This window comes from Varanus komodoensis, unplaced genomic scaffold (assembly GCF_004798865.1).
Source record: "Varanus komodoensis strain SLA01 unplaced genomic scaffold, ASM479886v1 scaffold34_1, whole genome shotgun sequence".
Taxonomy (NCBI): Eukaryota; Metazoa; Chordata; class Lepidosauria; order Squamata; family Varanidae; genus Varanus; species Varanus komodoensis.
The window spans coordinates 4,575,524-4,594,643 of record NW_025335854.1 but is presented as its reverse complement, the minus strand read 5'-3'; the positions used below and the strand labels follow the sequence as shown (position 1 = coordinate 4,594,643).

General features: G+C 42.1%; 1 protein-coding gene across 1 annotated transcript in view; it reads left to right on the top strand.

Moving 5' to 3' along the window:
• HMCN1 (hemicentin 1) overlaps positions 1-19,120 on the top strand; it is a 229,012-nt gene that overhangs the window by 63,930 nt on the left and 145,962 nt on the right. The window contains exons 7-15 of the mRNA XM_044439180.1: positions 2,823-2,943; positions 3,455-3,718; positions 3,892-4,036; positions 7,344-7,465; positions 8,875-9,150; positions 14,490-14,631; positions 15,664-15,791; positions 16,349-16,462; positions 17,410-17,568. Coding sequence (XP_044295115.1) covers positions 2,823-2,943; positions 3,455-3,718; positions 3,892-4,036; positions 7,344-7,465; positions 8,875-9,150; positions 14,490-14,631; positions 15,664-15,791; positions 16,349-16,462; positions 17,410-17,568 — 1,471 coding nt within the window. The remainder of the gene's footprint in view (positions 1-2,822; positions 2,944-3,454; positions 3,719-3,891; positions 4,037-7,343; positions 7,466-8,874; positions 9,151-14,489; positions 14,632-15,663; positions 15,792-16,348; positions 16,463-17,409; positions 17,569-19,120) is intronic.

The following is a 19,120-nucleotide window of genomic DNA, read 5'->3' as shown; positions in this document are numbered from 1 at the left end:
TGATTAACCATATTTTGGGCTGAATTTCTATCACACAGAATCCTGTAGCATGGAGGGGAAAGCAACCTTATGAAAGTGTTCTGAAAAGATTGAAAACAAAAGTGCACTCTCAGAAATTGAACCCAAATTTGCTTGTTGCATGTCTGGAACATCAAGGTGGTTTGCATTCTAAGTCAGGACAATTGAAGCCAGCCATCGCTTTACAAACTACATACATAAAGATAACAGGATAGAAGAAATTTCACAGAAAGGGCTTTGTTGGTTTCTCCTTTGTTATTGTCCTCCAAGCAGGGGCTTTCCAGAGGTCAGGGCACCTTCCTATATTGTGTGGGCTGCATCATGAGGATGAGTCACCCAAATTAGGTGCTGCTATTTGCATAAACATGGCTGAGTGCTGAATTCTGGTCAATTCTCTCCTCCCCAAACACACTTCCCCACTCCTCATTCCCATATTCAAGAAAGTTTTGAGAGGCTTCTTGGAGGGAGTTGGGGGCTGCATATATGCAAGGAAAAACCCTTCTACAAATGTCCTTCTGCTTGCAATTCTCAAGGTCAACCTCACTTAGATAAAACAAGTCCTAGCCAATATGAACACCCAGGCTGCCTCCTAACTTAGGGTCATGGACAGAGCTCATTCATTTCTTCTACAGCTCCAAGGTTGAGAGGAAGCCTAGAGTTTGTCATGGACTCTAGAGGCTGAACCCCTGTCTCCAATTTAAAGAAAACTAGCATCCTAGAAGGAAAATCCAAGATCAGGCTACTCCAAGAAGCATTAGTTTCCTATGTGTGAGGATATGTTCACTTTCCAAGAATATGAGCTCTATAACTCATGTTGTCCCACCATAAGTTTTATGGCCTATTTGTCCACCTCAGCATTCTAGCCATTTCTACCTCTTTCTGTTACCTAAGTCTGGGACATTAGGAGCTTCCTGAAATTGTCTGGAGGACCACAAATTTCTCTGAAGTGCCAGCACTGTGGTCCTTCAACCTCAGCGGTGTTTGCCCTATGATGGCCAAGCCCCAGCTTCGCTTCCTCGTAGCCAGAATGAAAAAGAACCATGACCGCTGCCTTTCCGAGAGTGGAAATTCACCTTGGAGTGAGGAAAAGAACACGTTGAGGCTATTTGCCCACGTGAGTTCCTACCAATGTCCCACCATCCTTTGTGGCTCCTACCTGGCACTTGACTAGATGGTACAACAACGTCCTAGTATTGCCCCCTCCTAGTATTGACCAACAACCACTTCAGGTGTGCCCAAGGACTCAACCATGTCTAGTGAGAGCATGCCTGTTTGCAATTTGGACAGCAAACCATGCTTCCCGTAGCCCTCCCTCACACACATACACAATGCCAGTTTGCAAACTGCTTTGGAGGGTCCCTTCCCTTGTGCGGGATTGCAAAATTGCAGTTTCAAAGCCTCCTTGGCTTTGCGGAAAAGAGTGGGCAGTTGCTGGAATTCCAGTAATTACACATGGCATAATTTACCCATTCAGTTGCTTTTGCAATAAAATGGTAAGAGCACTAATGAAGGAAAAGGGTAATTTTCTTAAACGTTGCCTCCCATCGTAGATGCACTACATAGATGTTGTGTAAAAGTATAAAAAGGAACTCTTGTCACTGTGTTTGTCTAAGTAACACTTAACAGCCAATTATCGCTTGATAACAGGAGTCTTTTTTGGCACTCTGTTAACAAAAAAACAAGAGTATTTTCTCTACTCCATTGATCTTGACAGCAGCTCCACTTTGCCAGAAAACCCTGGGGGTGGTGATTTTACTGAAGTGAAATGCTAAGCCATATAAATAAATAGCAGTGCTCCAAAAAAGACACACAGGGATTCCTCACAGTAGCCCAGAGGGACTGGATTGTCTAAGTCTTGCTTTTATGGAAAACAACTGTTTCTTTTAGGGTGCCCTCCTAGTCAAACTTACCCGAGAACAAGCTCCATTTAACCAGGCAGGACTTTCTTCTGAGTAGACACACATTACTGTAATGTTAGTGCATTTGCTGAGTATTGGTTTTGCTAGGCAAAACAACTCCTGTTCTTTTTAACTTGACGTGATTGAATGCCAAAGTCATCCATCTTAATTCCTGGTATGAGGATTAGATAGGGATTTATGGATTCAAAATTAATCTTAGCAGTTCTTCTCAGCCCCAACTTATGCCTTCCCTTCCTTTTAATGGGCATGCGCTGACCTTTCCGTTAGAAGGCTTTGAACAGGTATGTTTAAACTGTTCAGCTCGATCTCACAATCTTGGTTCAGGATATCTATTGAGAGCCAATATGAAGTAATGGTTACAGTTTCAGATGGGGATGGTGGAGATAGGAATTCTGGTCCTCATTTGACCATGGAGCTCACTGGAAGACTTAGGGGACCATATTTTCCTTCTAAGGCTGTTGGAGAACTCTCCATCCCCCTCTGTTGAGAATGTCAAACATTCATCCCCTTCAAACAGGGCACACATGTTATCCATTCAGCATTCATCCCAGATTTCTCTATTGTGCTTAAGAGAATGGGAACTGGGCAGTCGCTTTTCAAGAACTGGATCTCAGAAGCCTTCTAAACAACACTAATTGCTTCACAAAATGCCTGCCTTATCTGAATTTCCTGATAAATCTTTGGGCAGCATTTTAATATGTCAAATACTTTACTATTTAATATTCTTAAAGCTTGATGGTCATCTTGTTTATGTGGAAATAAGTGCCATTATTTCTGTGAGACTTGCTTGTACAGTTTTAATGTCTAGAAGGTCAGTAGGTTTTCATAGACTGCAAAACATCACATGTAGATTGCTACAATTTATTCTCCTGCAATATTTTGCAGACATCAAGTAGTGAACGCCATTCAGTTCGTATCACCGGTCTTAGTACTATAGACTTCAGAGCTGGATTTTCTAGAAAGCCCACACTAGACTTCAGAATGACTTCCAGCAGGCCAGTGCAAGGTCAGTAGATTCTCTCATGCATATTTCAATAATTTTTACTGTCAGGGAGATATTTCTAAGCCAACCTTACTTGCCCACTGGAAAAACGAGGGGCCTACCTTTTCCTTTTGCTCTTTTCCATTTGCCTCTGCTTTGCCTTGCACTCAGCTGGAGCTGGGTCGGATAGCTAAGGAAGTGAAACATCTGAACAAAGTCTGATGATTTTTCCAATGATACCCAAATGTGAAAAATTAACATGTGGGGGAGGATGAATCTGAAATCATGCAGACCTGTGCAAAGGTGACAGCTTGTTTTCCCCAGGGAGAGCCTGTTCGGTCTGTGTGGGCACCAAAGTTTTCCTGTTCGTTAGATGGAATCATTTGTCCACGGTTGCTTCTGAATTATGGCATAATACTGACTGGGAATGAGATGCTGTTGAGCTTCCTAAGCAAGCCAAATATATTTGTGCTGCTTAGTCCAACTGGAAAGGCCCGGCTTTGCATGTCTGTAATTCTTTGTATTTTGTGAACAGGGATTCCTACCTACATTCTGCTAAACACTACAGGGATCCATCTTCCTGCTCGGGTGGACCGTCTAGAGCTGCTCAGTATCGCCGGAGACCTTCTGAAGACCCTTCCTGTGAAATATTTCCCCGAGAGAAAACCTTATGGAATCTGGAATATCACTGAATTTATTCCACCCAGTGATCCCTTCTTTCTTAAAATAACTGGTTATGACAAAAATGATTACCTCTTCCAGAGAGTTTCAAGTGTTTCATTTTCTAATATCATTCCTGGTAATTTTTAAAGTGTTTTCCCCCTTATATGCATGAGGTCTATTTATTTAGTAACTGTCATTTGGAGAGGGAATTTCCAGTTTCTCCCCAGCTCCTGTGACTTGATATAATGCAATCTTGCATATTGTGGAGAAATATTATTGTACTATCTAATGGATTGGCTTTTCTTTTAGATGCTCCAAAAGTAAGCATGCTCAAGAAAACCCCAGGATATTACCTGCAGCCAGGTCACATTCTGTGTAACGTAGCCAGTCTTATACCTTTTACTGTGCATTTCAGCAGAAATGGAATTCAACTTGGAATGGACCAGTTTTTCAAGTAAGTGACCTCTTCTCAGTTTCATTGTGGGCTTTGTCTTTTCAATTAATGCTGGGGAAAGGGAAAGAATATGCATTCAATTTCATTATATACTGATAAACTCTGTGTGAGACTTTGCGATTCTGTATGTGCTCCAATAATTCATATGCTGGACCGTAGTCAGTAATGTATGTGAAAATGTTGGACTGTGTTTTAATTCACCAACACTTTCATATAACTATCAATCCGGTTCAGTGAAAAATCTTGATTTCATTGTCATCTGGGCTTCTTTGGAAACTCATTTGTTCTAGCATAATTTATGTCTTTGTGGAATCATTCATTCTGGAAATGTTGCTGCTGCTGCTTTAATGCTATCGGCTGTAAAACTGTGATTCCTCAGAAGTTTTTGGTGGCTTCTTTAAAGAGAAGCCATCATTACATGATAAGGTTTGCCAAAGGACAGCTTGCCTGTCATTGCCCGATCTTTCCTCTGCCACGCACAGCCTCATCAGAGTGTTGGTTTTATGAGCAGACACAATTTGCATGGGAAAATAAGGCAAATTAACCTCGACTCAGCATGAGCTGCATACAACCCTTCTCAGATTCCTCTGTGACACACAGAAGTTCTTCCAAAGATAACTTGGGATGTGACATGTTCCGAAAAGCTTGATGTTTTGAAAGTTATTATAGTGTATTATATCATTATATTACTTTGGCTGTTGGGTGGTATAGAAATTAATAAAATAAAATAGATTATGTATTAGATCCAGCTTAAGTTAGCCAAGCTTTATTTCCATTGAAATTAATGGATGTAGTCATGACCAACCAATCCCACTGATTTTCCATGCAGCTAAAATGTGACTAAGAACATGGTCCTATCAAAGTTTAAGCAGGAAAAAAAAGTCTTCCAGTTCCCAGCATGGCTTCTTGAATAACTGTTGGCAGTTGTAGGATTTTCTTTTCTGCAAACATGAATAGGATTCAAAATACAGGAACAGCGGGGCTTGAGTCATCGTTTTGATACTTCCAAAATATAGACAGTAGATGCCTACATTCTGCTGTAACTATATCTTGTTTATTTAGTCAATTAACAAGCTGTGCTCGGTAATCCTTCCCTGTACACCATTGCCAATGTATCACACCATCTTTTTATGAACTCCCATTAAATCACTGTTGGCACACGCTTCACCAGTTCTGGAATTCTGCTGTCAAATTTCAGTGATCAAATTGCTTTCCCCCACTCTCTTAATTCATTTCATATCTTGTTACCTGACTTTTGAACTGAGCAGAATATGTGGATGATGTCAGTAGCAAGAGGTTATGGACTGAGAACATCATCTTAAGTAATGAGATTTATCTTGGCTTCTCTGTAGTGCAGCTTTTTATGTGTTATACTGGTCTCTCTTGATTTAAAGTGAAGGCAGGCATAACATTTTAATAGTGTGGGCAGAGGGGTCCTTCAAAAAACATTTTGGTCAGTGGTTATATGTGATGTTTAATTATGCAATGCCGTATGAAATGTAATTAGCATGGCTCTGCTTTACTTCTACAATATGCCAAAGTTGGATGGTTCCACTTTCCTTATAATAGTTCAACCAGGAGTGGAGAATCTGTCTCGGGCCATGGGACAACTGCATGCAAGAACTTTGGGGAAAGTTCTTGAGTTTCGCGTGTTGGTGGAGTATAGGGCTAAATGCAATGAAGCAGGGACCAAATGTACAAAAGAAATACCAACCTAGTATACCTTAAAGCACTTATGCTCAGCAAGGAAGTATTAGGAGAGCCATATCAACCTTTTAGAATGGAGCAAAAGCTGCACGAAGGCCTGGAGACCATCCGAACCATCCATAGTGGGAGAAGCCTGCAGGCCAGGCTGGGACTTCACGAAGGTGGACCTGATGTTCCTCACCATTGACTTAAACCATCATGATCATTTATTTATTTAACTTCTACACCACCCAACACCTGAAACTTTCTGAGAGGTTTACAGCAACCCATTAAAACTCTGTCTTTGAGTCTTTACTGTTCACGAGAGTTGTCTCTCAATTTGTTAATGGTTTCCAAGCCAGCTTCTATGCAGACGTTACTGTAAAAGTTTGCACATGGAACAGATGGTATAATTGCATGGATAATAACTTATAAAGCTTTTAAAAAAGTGGACACTTCGTGTGTTGGCATATTTAGATGCTTTTGGTGCTGCAAGCTGGGTGCATTCTAATTTAGCAGTCTTGTATATACAGTTGTGGCTGAGCTCCTTGTTCTCTTTGCAGAATAGCCAAAGGGGTTTTATTTGGTAAAGGAAGCATTTAAAGAACAAGCAGAGTTGTTCTCCTTGTGCCATTATTGTCAGCCACCAAGAACATAAGAGCCCTGCCGGATCAGACCCAGGTCTATTTAGTCTAGCATTCCATTCACACCCAGTGGCCAACCTGCTGCCTCCAGGATCCTACCAGCAGGATGGGAGATTTGCATGCAGGGGTTTAGCCTGGGAGCCCCTACTGCTTGTGGGTGGGACCTCGTCTAGTGAGGACTGTGGGTGGTGAGGCTTCTAGATCCTTTTACTTTGCCTTCTGCCAAATGCCATGAGCAACCAATGGACTTTAGTTTTGCATTCCATGTCCTTCTGGTCTATTATTTATTTAGATTTTTTGTATGCTGTCCCATTTGCATAAGCCTCGGGATGGCTTCCAACAAATAAATATCTATACAAATATATATAAAAACTGGAAACATCTTGGCATAATAATTTAAAACCAATAAATAAAATCAGCAATTAAAATATTGTTTAAATAGAAAGGTCTTGGCCTGGCGCCTAGAAACAAATAATGACGGCGCCAGGCGGACCTCTCTGGGGAGCGCATTCCATAAGTGGGGCACCACCGCAGAGAAGGCCCTCCTCAGGGTGCCCACCCTCCCAATGTCTTTCACAGAGGGTTCCCGGAGAAGGGCCTCTGCCACCGATCTCAAGGGGCGGGAGGGCAAATATGGAAGAAGGCGTTACTTCAGGTATCCAGGTCCCAAGCCATTAAGGGCTTTATAGGTGATGACCAGCACCTTGAATTGAGCCCGGACTTCGATGGGGAGCCAGTGAAGCTGGTAGAGGACTGGGGTTATGTGAGAATGATGCCCAGTCCCCGTCAGCGACCTGGCTGCTCTGTTTTGCACCATCTGAAGTGTCTACATTTGGGTACAGATCTCTGCAACTCTCACTGAACTCTGAAGGTGGAAAAGAATAGATGGCAGTTTAGCAACCCAACACGCCCACAACTTAGTTTCTCTTCTGTCCTGTTCTACAAATGCTACACAAGACTTTCTTTTTCAATTGCAGAGAATCTGCTAGTGTGAACTGGGAGCTTGCCAAGGTGTCTCTCTCGGATGAGGGTTACTATGAATGTATCGCTAGCAGCCATGCAGGCACCGGACGGGCACAGACATTTTTGGATGTGTCAGGTTCGTGCCATTTCTTCCTTCCTCTCCAAAGAAGTTCATCTGATGCCAGTTGAGTAATTCAAATATGACTTCATAAAACCAACTTGAAAATGATGCAGCAGAGCCTTCCAAGTTGTGCTGTGACTCAAAGACAAAAGGAAATAGCTGACCACTATATTAGTTGGCCTTATAAAAAGGAGGATTTAACTGATCCATGAAGCATGCCTCTATTAGCAGAAATTAGGGCCAAAACAGATATTAATTTAAGGGACCAATTGTATGTGTACTTAACCAGAAACGAGCCTAATGATGCCTGTAACTACCTAGCGAGCTGTGCTGGAGAAGGTGGGACTTTCTTTGCCTAAGCGAGTGCAGCGTTGCCTCCTGGATGTATGTCTATTTTTCCTTTTCACTAGGCTCAGGGACACTGACAGCTAACATCTGGGCTTGTAGTTTTGCCAATAGCAAATAATAATAATAATAATAATAATAATAATAATAATAATAATAATAATAATGGTTTCCCTGTTCTGATTTCTCTGTTCATCACCTCTCACGTTTATACTTACTAGCTTCTGATACAGTAGATCAAAGATGATTATTTTCACTTGTGTGAATGAGTGGAATCAGTTTGATCTTCCTCCACTGGAAAAATGCCAAGCCCTTGAAACTTTTCTTTTCCACCTTGCAACTAACTCAAGCTTTGCAATGTTAAATGCTTGTTAGCTCGGTTAGTTACCCCCGATGGCAGGATCCCCTGAATGTGGAGAAGTATCACCTGGAAAGGAATGAGCTCTTGGTCTGTACAATACAAAAAAATATAGAAGCCTGTTGAAAAGGATGTCCAAGTTTGGCTGCCGGAAAACTAACCCTGAGCTCAGAAAAATGAATGCAAATCCATAATTTTTTTATTTGGAATGTGAAATACTGCTGTATTTGTATGGTTTATTCTGAGGCTGAAATAAGAGTTTTTCATTTAAAAAAATGGAGGTCTGGAAGCTGGGTGGAAAAAGGATAGCTCTGGTATATAACTTGGGGAGGGTATTGGTAGAGAGTTAAGACAGGAAAACTAGAACGTAAGTGTTTCAGCCATAATTAAACCCAGAATACAGGATATAGACTCTATTTTTTGACAGTATATTTGATGATATGAGGGAGAAACGTGATTCCCTTTAAAGTTTGGGGGGATATAGAGGTGACTTTTTAAGAATCCAGTTTTTGCACAAGATCTTATTCCATGCAGATGTGTAATTCCAGAAAAGACGCAATGATGCTCTTAATGGTTGATGGTTGACGGTTGATCCATTTGCTCGGACACCCACTCCATGGAGTGCTTCAAGACGGCTTCCCATTTGTGCTTCTGCTCCTGTTTTCTTGTGCCTTGTACCTGTAGATACTTCTTCTGTTTGTCCTTCTGTTCTCCTCCACAGAACCTCCACCTGTCGTGAAGGTGCCTAATAATGTCACGGTCACACCCGGTGATCGAGCCATATTGACATGCTTAGCGGTGAGCACGGTGAGTTACAATCTCACCTGGCACAGAAATGGCCGAGATCTGAAACTTTTGGAGCCCGCCAGAATCAAAATGATGAGCAATCTTTCTCTTGAAGTCAAAGCAGTCAAACTCTCAGATGCTGGCGAGTACAGGTGCGTGGCTGCTAATGAAGGTGGATCCACAGTGGCATCTGTTTTCCTTACAGTGCAAGGTAAGGCAATATTGTATCTCTCCCCCCCTTCTTTCACTGTCTCCTTTTCTCCCAGATGGCAATTTGGCCTTTCACTCACTTTGTGAAATTCAGACCCTGTTTTTCTGTCTGGCTCCAATGGAACTGTAGGTTTCCTTTCTTTTTGAAATGTAAACACTGAGCATCCCAGCTCAAGGTGATGTCCAGAGTATAAAATGAGCAACTTCTCACACAATTTGGGGATACCTAGAGTGGATTTGAACCCTCTCTTCGATTCTGAATATATGAAAAAGGCAGGGACTGTGTTGGTTTCCCATATGATGATGGAAATTCTGATTGGCCAGAGATTCTGCCTCCAGTTTTGAAAACCTAGGTACCATGAAGATGGCCTCCTTCAACTGAACACACTTCTGCTCAGAAAAATGGTAGGTTGTATGGCCATCTTTGTAATTCAGAACTACTTCTTCATGGATCACATTTTATTTTAACTAAATAAGATTCAGCCATCAAAATAGAATACAGCTGTCTTTTTATTTTTGGTTGGAAGCTGGGAAAGAATGTAGAACAAAGAATATTATGCTGTGAAAACAAAAGAAACTATCTTGATAAAAAAAACCCCTCCTTTACATTCAAAGAAGAAAGTAAAGTACTTTTTTGGAGCGGGGGGGGGACTACACATTTAAAACCCTTTGTTTACATTCTTCCTCTTTTTTCATTAGTTTTGCTAGGGTGGCTGTGGGAGAACAGGAAATACACTTAAAGCACTGTGATTTTTTTCATTTAAAAGCCAGCGTCCTTGAAATCCACACCTAAATTAGTAGGAACACAAAGTTTCAGGGTTGTCCAGAGGCTGTTAATTACCGTTCACAGCAGGTTTCAATGGTAATTATTAGGTGACTTTTTGAAGTTTTCCTCTTGCAAAGAAAATAGAAAATTGTGAAGGAAAAATTGAAAGATGCTACAAAGACTCCCAAAAGACCAAGAGAAATTTGTAATCAGATTTAGTAATCCCTCATTTCTGGGGCAAGTCCATCAACTAGCTGCTGTGAAAGGAAAACAAAAGGAAAGGAACCTAAAGAGAGCTTGCTGCATTGTCACAAGCCTTTGTCAGCGCTGGCTTCGGAGACTGGGCTGGAAGGGCACAGTTCACCTCCTTTGTGTTTCAGGCCATGAATAATTATGTGTCCTGAGCTAGCGACATGTTCTAGCTAGGAAGAACCGGTGTGCAGGTTCTGCTTTCTGAGTAACGGTGTCAAAAGGTGAATAAATTCCATACTATGGATGCAAAACCACAAACCTTTTCTGCTTCCAAAAGGATTTCTTGTATCGCATGATAAATCGAGAAGGTAGTTATGACATGTGAAATCACAACTAGTGATCTTAAACATCTCCAAACATCTCCATCTTCAGATTCTCCAATGGCTGTCTAGACTCTGCCTCGTGTCCCATAGAATTTCGCTTTTCATCACACTGTACCTAAAGCTGTTTTGTCCAGCCTCTTCTAGCACATTTAAAGTCAAATACTGTGCCAAATAATACTTAAGTACAGAAATTCCAATATATATTGATCCAAGAACAAAGTAAATATAAGGAAGTCAACATTTTCATATTGGAAAATGTCACTGCATTTTTGGATAAATAAATAAATAAATAAATAAATAAATAAATAAAGCTGAATTTCTTTGGTAATGAGTTCAGCCAAGTTCCATTCCAGCGGGGAAAAGATAAAAGGAGGGAATGTATTGAATTTGCTCTTCTGGATTTCTTTCAGCAATTTGTAGAATTTAAGAACAAATTAGAAGCAAAAAAAAAGTGTTGATCTTGTAATGTTTTTTCCACATGTGCAATCTTGGTGCTTATGTATCACAGCTCTTAATATCAGTTAAGTATCTGTCTTCACTAAGTCAGAAATGGGTGATAAATGGAAGGTCTTCCAATAATGACATGACATCAAAATCATGAGTCTGTGCAAAAATTCTTGTGCAAAGCCACTTCTCTTTTAGCACGATAATCCAGGATGCTCCAAATGTGCTGGTTTCATTATTATGTAGAACATCAGTGTGGGTTTGGTCCAGCTAAAGCGAAGGGTCATGGGGTTATATTCAGTTCTGTAATATGTGATGAGGGATTGTAAAGCAAGCCCTGTCTCCTAGAAGAGCACAACATTACAGACTAAGGTATTCTGTTATGCATTTTGGGGGGTGATCATGGTACCTGAATGCCCCCACCCCCATGGCCAATCAGGCTACTATTTATTTAATCTGGGGAGAGGTGAACTAACATGATGGAAGAGACCCAGAAAGAGGATCACCTGAAGTTTTAGAAAGCATTCTCAGCACCCCAGCGGAGAAATCCACAACAGAGTAGGAAGACCAAGGGTTAAAACGAGCAGTTCCAACAGTGGTCCTCTTCCAAATCTCATTTGCAATTCCTGTGAAGACTTTAGAAACTGTTGGGATCCTCTTCATCCATAGATCTTCCATGCTATGTTCAGTTTGACCTGTTGAGTGGTGCTACATTCTTGCTAATGTTTCCTGTTCCTCCCAGTTACTGTGTGAGAAGGAATTACAGGAGGGAAATGTCCAGGCATTGACTCTTTCTTTCAGGAGGCTAAGGTTCTATCAAGGAGCTGATATTTACATTTTCATATGCAATTTCCCCTAAAGTATGCATTCAAAAAAATCAGAGAACTGCATAACAAATTCAGAGATGTGCGAAAAACTGAAGGGTGATTGCTGTACAATTCATATTCATTTAGTCTGGGTACCAAATATTTTTTGTCCCATTCCTAATTCCAAGGTCGACTGGCTTGCAAAACCCCTAGGGCAGTTATATATTTGGTCCCTCCATTCCAAGATACCAGACCTAGCAAGATCACTCAGGTCATGAGACCAACTCTGTATGGAGCCTCCATGCCCACTCCAAATAATTTGAAGAAAATACATACAATCCCGAAGACATGTGACCAGTTTGGAGTGTGGGGCAGTATCGTGCCTTGGCATATGGGAGGTATTCCTTGCCACACGAACAATTAGAAAACAAATTTACCAATGGAGAAAAACACCCCCATTAATTCTTTGTCCTTGCTACATCCCTGGCCTCCACGAGACATAGAACAAAGCCAGTAATTGCTAGCAGATGCTGCTATACTTGATTTTGCAGCAAGTTTTGTTGACTTTCCACGGGGCAAACCATTATAATGTACCAAACGTGTGTCTTAATCAAAGACCATTGTTTCTGAGTCGCTCGTTCACCGTGTAGCAGAATTAAACAGCATTGCTCGAGGAGGTACTGTTCAGGCACAGAGTGTCCTCCCACTTGAGCCAATCTCAGTTGCCCAATGTCAACAGAAAAGTAGATCTTCCTCAAACCACGAAGCATTTCAGGCATCCCAGAGTCTGGGTTGGCAGCATTTTATAGGCATAAAAATAGCCTAGGCAGCTGTCCATATAGCAGATCAGTTCAGAACAATTCTGCCATATGCACTGAAAAAGAGTTGTTGTTTTCAAAAATCTGGCTTTGATTCTGATCTACCTTATTAGCACTCTCTAGGCTGTCAGTCAGGTCTTTCCTCCCTCCAGTTTGTCAAGGCGCTTCACACTTGATGGAGTGGTAATGTTTATTGCCGTCATACTGGACTTGCACTGGTGAATTCGTAAAGTGCAGAGGGCAGGTGTTGTCTCCCCGATCCTTGGTACATGGGCTGGGATTCCTGGGATTAATGGTTCCCTGGCACAGTTTCACTTTGAACCTTTGTGGTGTTTGGCTGTAAGGAGCATCTCATATCACCTGGATAGCCACAGAAAATGGCATCTTTCCAATGCTTTTATTTATTTTTTTTTGTAAGAACAAAATACATGCTTGGAGATGACTGGAGTCAAAAAGAGATTAAAGCATGGAGCTTTCTCTCCTGTAACCCAAATCCTTATTTGCCTGACTTGCATTTCCACGGTTGGACTGTCGGGCTCTGGTTTAAGAGACCAAGGTTCATATTATAATTAATGGACTCCTTCAATAAATCTGGCAAAACTGGATTTTTCAGCCTCCATTCCCTGTCTGTGAATAGGGAAAACTGGCAATCAGTTTCATAAGAGTTCAGATTATTGTCAGCCAAGTTGCTCACACAGAACAGATCTTTTATTGGACCAGTTAGTCTATAAACAAACACTGGAAGCTAGTGTCACTTTTATATATCGATGGTTTTGTAATCTCCTCACACTGCAGCCCTGTTAGCAAGAAGGACTATATTTTCCTGAAAGTGAAGGCTATGTAGTGGGAAGCTGATCCTCCCAAGTCCTCCATGGAAGCTCTCAAAGGAAAAGCCATTTGAAATGCAGGAAAGGAAGTTCTTCTGCGACTTGTTTCTTTTGGCATTAGCATAAACTAAGTGCAGAGGGGACTCTTAAGTGAATCTCAAGATGGAGCGAACAGTGCAAAACACCAATTCAGAGAAGCCCCTTGTGTTTGCATGTGAAAGTTTTGAAAGGAGAGTTAGCGGCACTACTGCAGAGAAGGGCTATGACTCGGGGTAAGAACAAGTCTGGAGCTAGGCTGCCCCCTTCACACATTCAGAGCTACTGACCATTCCTTTGCAAAAGTGCTTTATTCTCTGAGTACCTCTGTTCACACAGCTGCTACAGAATGAGTCTCTGAGCATGCACAGAGCAGTTAGTTGAATGCAATCTAGCCAACTACTTCTGAGTCCCCCTGGACTCGTCCCTCTGGGGGGTCCCTTTGGAGGCAGGCAAGCCTCTCCTCCATCCGCTGCCTCTCTAGTTGGCTAGCCTGTCTCTCCCGATGCTGCATGATGGGATCAGGAGTCATACCAGGCTTGGCTGGCTGCTGGAATTCTTCTCCCATGTCCCTCCCTGCAGTTGCAGATCATGGCCATTCTCAGAGTCCACCTGAACACCTGGGGAGGGTGGCCTTGAAATAAGCTCCTCCACTTTACTCATCTCAGTGTCTGAGGAACCTGGTTCTCAGAGCCCATCCTCATCTGATGAGTCCAAATCTGTCCGGCCTTGGAATGCCCACCGAGAACAGCTGCCCCTTCCATTCTCAATAGAACACCTCTTTGGTATGCATATAAGCTAAAGTTCCACCCCGTAGGTCTTGTATGGTAACACAGGAAGCACTGCTGAGTTCATGCTGATAAGGGAGAGCAATCGCGACAGTTTCCTGGGTCTGAAGTCTCTGGCTTCATTGGCCTGAGAACCAGCAGCCATGTCCCCACTCGCCTCCCAGGGAGAGTGCCAAGACAAGGGGGAGAACAGCCTGGACAGAGAGAAACGGATGCCAGGCAGTAAGAGGGTGCTTTGGGAAATCATGCTTGCTGGTTCATTTTCTATTTTATTTAACAGAACCACCCCGAGTGACCGTCTCGCCCAAGAATCAGACGTTCACTGAAGGGTCTGAGGTCTCTATTAGGTGCTCTGCAACTGGCCACCCAAAGCCCACGATCGTGTGGACACACAATGATATGTTTCTCATGACTTCCCACAGGTACGTTTAGCCTTTCTGTCTCTAGTCCTAGTCTTCTGACAGAGGGGAAAAGCAACTTGATCACCAGCATTTTGTCTACCTGCCTCTGTTACAAGTAGGGACACAATCCTATGCATATCTAGACAGGAAAAGGTCCTTCAGTTCACAGCATTCTCCTGCAAATCTTTCCTAGCCATGGTTGGAGCTGATGGAAATTATTGTACAAAGCATCTGAGGGTACCAACTTGTGGAAAACTAATCTAAGGACACGAGATTGCTTTTACTAAGGTTTTGCTGTCATCTTAGCTTCTTCTTTAGCCATGCATAAAATGATTTTGCATCCCTAGATAGTAAACACACCCAAGCCTTTAAAAATGATGTGATATTTTCTGAGAATGGTTATATCAATAATTATACATGAAATGAAATTGTGGGGCACACATATTCCTAATTCATAGATGACATTGATGTGTGCATGTCTTTGTCATGCTGGTGTGATAGTGGGCTCTGTCAGAGAAATTGTAAAAGTCTCATTCTCACCTCAAATCCAGAAGGTGATAAATTTTGCAAGTAATTCTCTGGTTTGTTGACTTGGAGGTCAATAAAGCAACTAACTGTTTGTGGTATGCAGCAAGATTTATTATCGTTCTGTAGAGCAAGTAATCTATCAAGAAAAAGAGCAGATTGCCTGAACAAAGAGCTGAACAAAGAATTCATACTTTTTTTAACATTGCATAACATGAGTGCATTTTAACCAAATGCAAACATCTGCCTTTGATCCTAATGAATGCAAAGGTGTGGCTACACATTACACTCTAACAGAAACTTCGCATATAGCCTTCTTGTCCTCTTTCTCAGGGCATGCTACCCGATCTGGGGAATCTTCTAAAACTTTCTTCCCTACAGCTTCACACTTCTGCAAATCCTCTAGGAATTCTGCTGAAACCTTGAAACTCTCTCACCAGCTTTTCATTCCCAGCAATTTTTTCAAGAAAAACATTATGGTTGTAACAATAACTTCTGGTTCTTGTGGATGCATTTTTTCTGCCACAGGTACAGGTTGACTCCTGAAGGGACCTTGATTATAAAAAATGCAGTCCTCAAAGATGCAGGACTATATGGCTGTTTGGCCAGTAATGCAGCTGGAACAGTCAAGGAGACAAGCATCCTCACTTACGTGGGCAAGTACCAAAAGAAACTGAACGTGTTAATGAAATAATAAAGGAGAGAGAGAATGGCATCCATTTGATGTGAACTGCCCATAGAAGTTTGGCTATTGGGTGGTTATACACATGATAACAATAGCCTTTAATAGCCTTTAAATCCTGATTCATCAGATAATCAAAGATCAGTGTGTGGTGGTTTGAACATGTAGATCTTGTATAATTTCAGATTCTTGGTCTGCATACTTTGGCTGGCAATGGTTTCTCAAGGCAGAGTGGTATTTCTGGGTTTTATCACCTGGTTTTTTTTTTTTTTTTTAAACTGGAAACGTTAAGGATCAAACCTGAGATTATGCATCATGTTGAGCTACTGCTCTGTACTATTAATTCCTTCAGCAAAGCACAGGTATAAATGTCTGTTGCATGTTTCTGATTCAGATTAAATTTGTCGGTCAAGCAGGTAGAAATGCCCAGAAGAGAATTAGGCTTCATGTTGGCTTATATTTTGTTCACTTTGCCAAAGAAATCATTGAACAATTCACAGTGGCATAATCTCTTCCATTGTCCCTTTGCAGAGGCCCCCACCCTGACTGTTGTTCGAAGTGAACTTCTGATTGCTCTTGGAGACACCACCATGATGGAATGCAAAAGCACCGGTGTTCCACCTCCACAGGTTAAATGGTTTAAAGGTATCTTCTCTAGAACCATATCTTGCCTAGCTTAGTTTCTTTTTTCTAAAAACCCATGTATTCCACAGTTCCACTAGCAATATAAGATTCCTGCATTTGTTATCAGACTGTAGGCCTAAATGAAATCACATGCCTGCTTCCCAGTGAGATAACTTTACAGCACTTACAGAGACCTTCAAATGGAGACCATAGACTAGCTATTATGGATGGGGCATCTTTGAGTGAATGAAGCATCTCATGAAGAGCAGGAAACCTTATTTAGTGAAAAGCTAATCTGTTAAAAGGGGACTGCAGGTGGCGCGGTGGTTTAAACCGCTCTGCTGCTGGGCTGGTTGATCGAAAGGTCGCTGGTTCGAATCTGCACAACGGGGTGAGTGCCCATTGCTCCGTCCCAGCTCCTGCCAACCTTGCAGTTCGAAAGCATGCAGGTGCAAGGAGATAAACAGGTACCACTTCCGTGGGAAGGTAACAGCGTTCCGTGCACCTCGGTGTTTAGTCATGCCGGCCACATGACCACGGAGACTGTCTGTGGACAAACTCTGGCTCCCTCAGCTAGGAAATAGAGATGACCACCGCCCCCTAGAGTCAGGCATGACTGGACTTAATGTCAAGGGGAAACCTTTACCTTTAATCTGTTAAAAGCTTCCCTTCTACTGACTGTGTAGTTTGGCCCATGTTTGAATGTTGTAATTGCTGACTTAAATCCTGTAGCAAACCCTACAGAGGTACAGTTGAAGCAAATGTCACTTGGCACAGCATCCACTGTGCGTACCATTCCAAGTGTTCAGCAAATGGGCAGACCTTACATTCAACTGGAAATCTGGAATGAAAAAGAGTGCCATTGTGTCATATCAAGAAGACATGAAAAAGCCGGTCTGCTTACCGAAATGAGCTGTTTTTCCCCTTGTTTTAAATTCTCACTGTCATTACTTTTGGGCTGGATATAGGTGATTTAGAGTTGAGGGCATCGAAATTTCTTATTATTGACTTCCACCGTGGCCTTCTGAAGATTGAGGAAACGCAGGACTTGGATGCTGGCGATTATTTGTGCATCGCGACCAATATTGTGGGGAGCGTGTCTGGCAAGATCACCCTGGATGTTGGCTGTAAGCATAATGGCTTCGGAATGAAGCATGCAAATTGTGCGAGCTTGTATAAAATAAACACATGCATTTTGCTGATTATGGTAACCCCTTGTCTGGAATCCAAAGAGATTTTTGTACACATGGAAAGCCGTTCCCCATGACTGGGGCCTAATTTTCCTTTCCAGCAGCATTCCCTGTGCTGTATTGAATTGTGCTCTGAGGCCCTCTGAACTTCAGGACCATTTTTGGGGGGAATGCAATGAATTTTAGGAGAATGCCAGAAAAATTCCCAATGTATTTTCAGAACACCATACAAGGCCCTTCGTTTTTGGCCATCCTCAGCATGGAACTTGTATAGAAGGAGGAGGGAACAGGGTACATACATCAGTCACTGGAAGCTTCTTGGTTCAGTGCCATTTCTTAATAATTTGTGGGATCAGATGAAAGGAGGATCTTTATTTGACACTTGATGGATTCTGTTTATGACTTTTAATGTCTTGTTTGTACACTAATTTTTTTAGAGATATAGTATATAAGCTGTTTAGAAGCCGTAGCTGGTACAGATTACTGGGACCCGGAGGTCCAAACCTACAAGACCAGTTCTGGCCCCTCTGCATTGACTGCCAGGTTTCTGATCCCAACTCAAAATGCTGGTCTTAACCGGTACAGCCCTACAAGGCTTGGACTGCAACACCTGTCAGAGTGCCTCTCCCAACTCTGATGTACCCGGACACAAAGCTCAGCCTCTAGGGCCTTCCTCTGAGTGCCAACCCCTCAAGAGGCTCAGAGGATGGCAGCTGGCGGGCCATCTTTGAAATAACTTCCCATCTTTGAAATAACTTCCCTGCTGCAGCCTGCCTGGTACCAAATTTGCCATCTTTTTAGTGCCATGTTAAGACAGTCCTTTTTGTGAAGGCCTTCTAAGACCTCCCTGGTCATTCAGGGGCCTAATACCATTAGCAAGGTGCTTTTTATTCTTGGCTGGGTCTTTTAAATAGTCTTTTAATTTAATTTAATTTTTATTTTTCAATTTTTACTGTTTTTATCTACTGTATTTTGTTGTTCTTGTATTCTGTTGTACACCACACAGAGAGCTTCAGCTACAGGCAGTATAGAAATGAAAGTAATAATAATAACTCTAAATCAATTGCTCATCTTTCAGAAACTCTAGGAAATAGGTAACTATCGCTCCTGGATTACATATAAGGGTGTGAGGTGCAGAACTAGTATCTTACTTATTGAAAACCATCTGACAAGTTCATGGCTGAGCAAGCTTGATACCCAGGACATCCTTCCTGTCCAACAGCATCACATTCACAGCATCGTACAGCAACACACCACTTGCGCATTGCAAGATATAAAATCAAGAGCTGGTGTAGTATAGTGATTAAACTGTTAGCCGAGGGCTAGTCTCTACTGGGCCATGATATTTGCTAGCTAACTTGGGGCCAGTCACTGGCTCTCAGCCTCACCTACATCACTTGGTTGTTGTGAGCATAAAATGGAGAGGAGGATTCCCAAGGAAAGCAACCTTGCGAGAGAGAGAGAGAGAGAGAGAGAGCGCGAGCGAGCG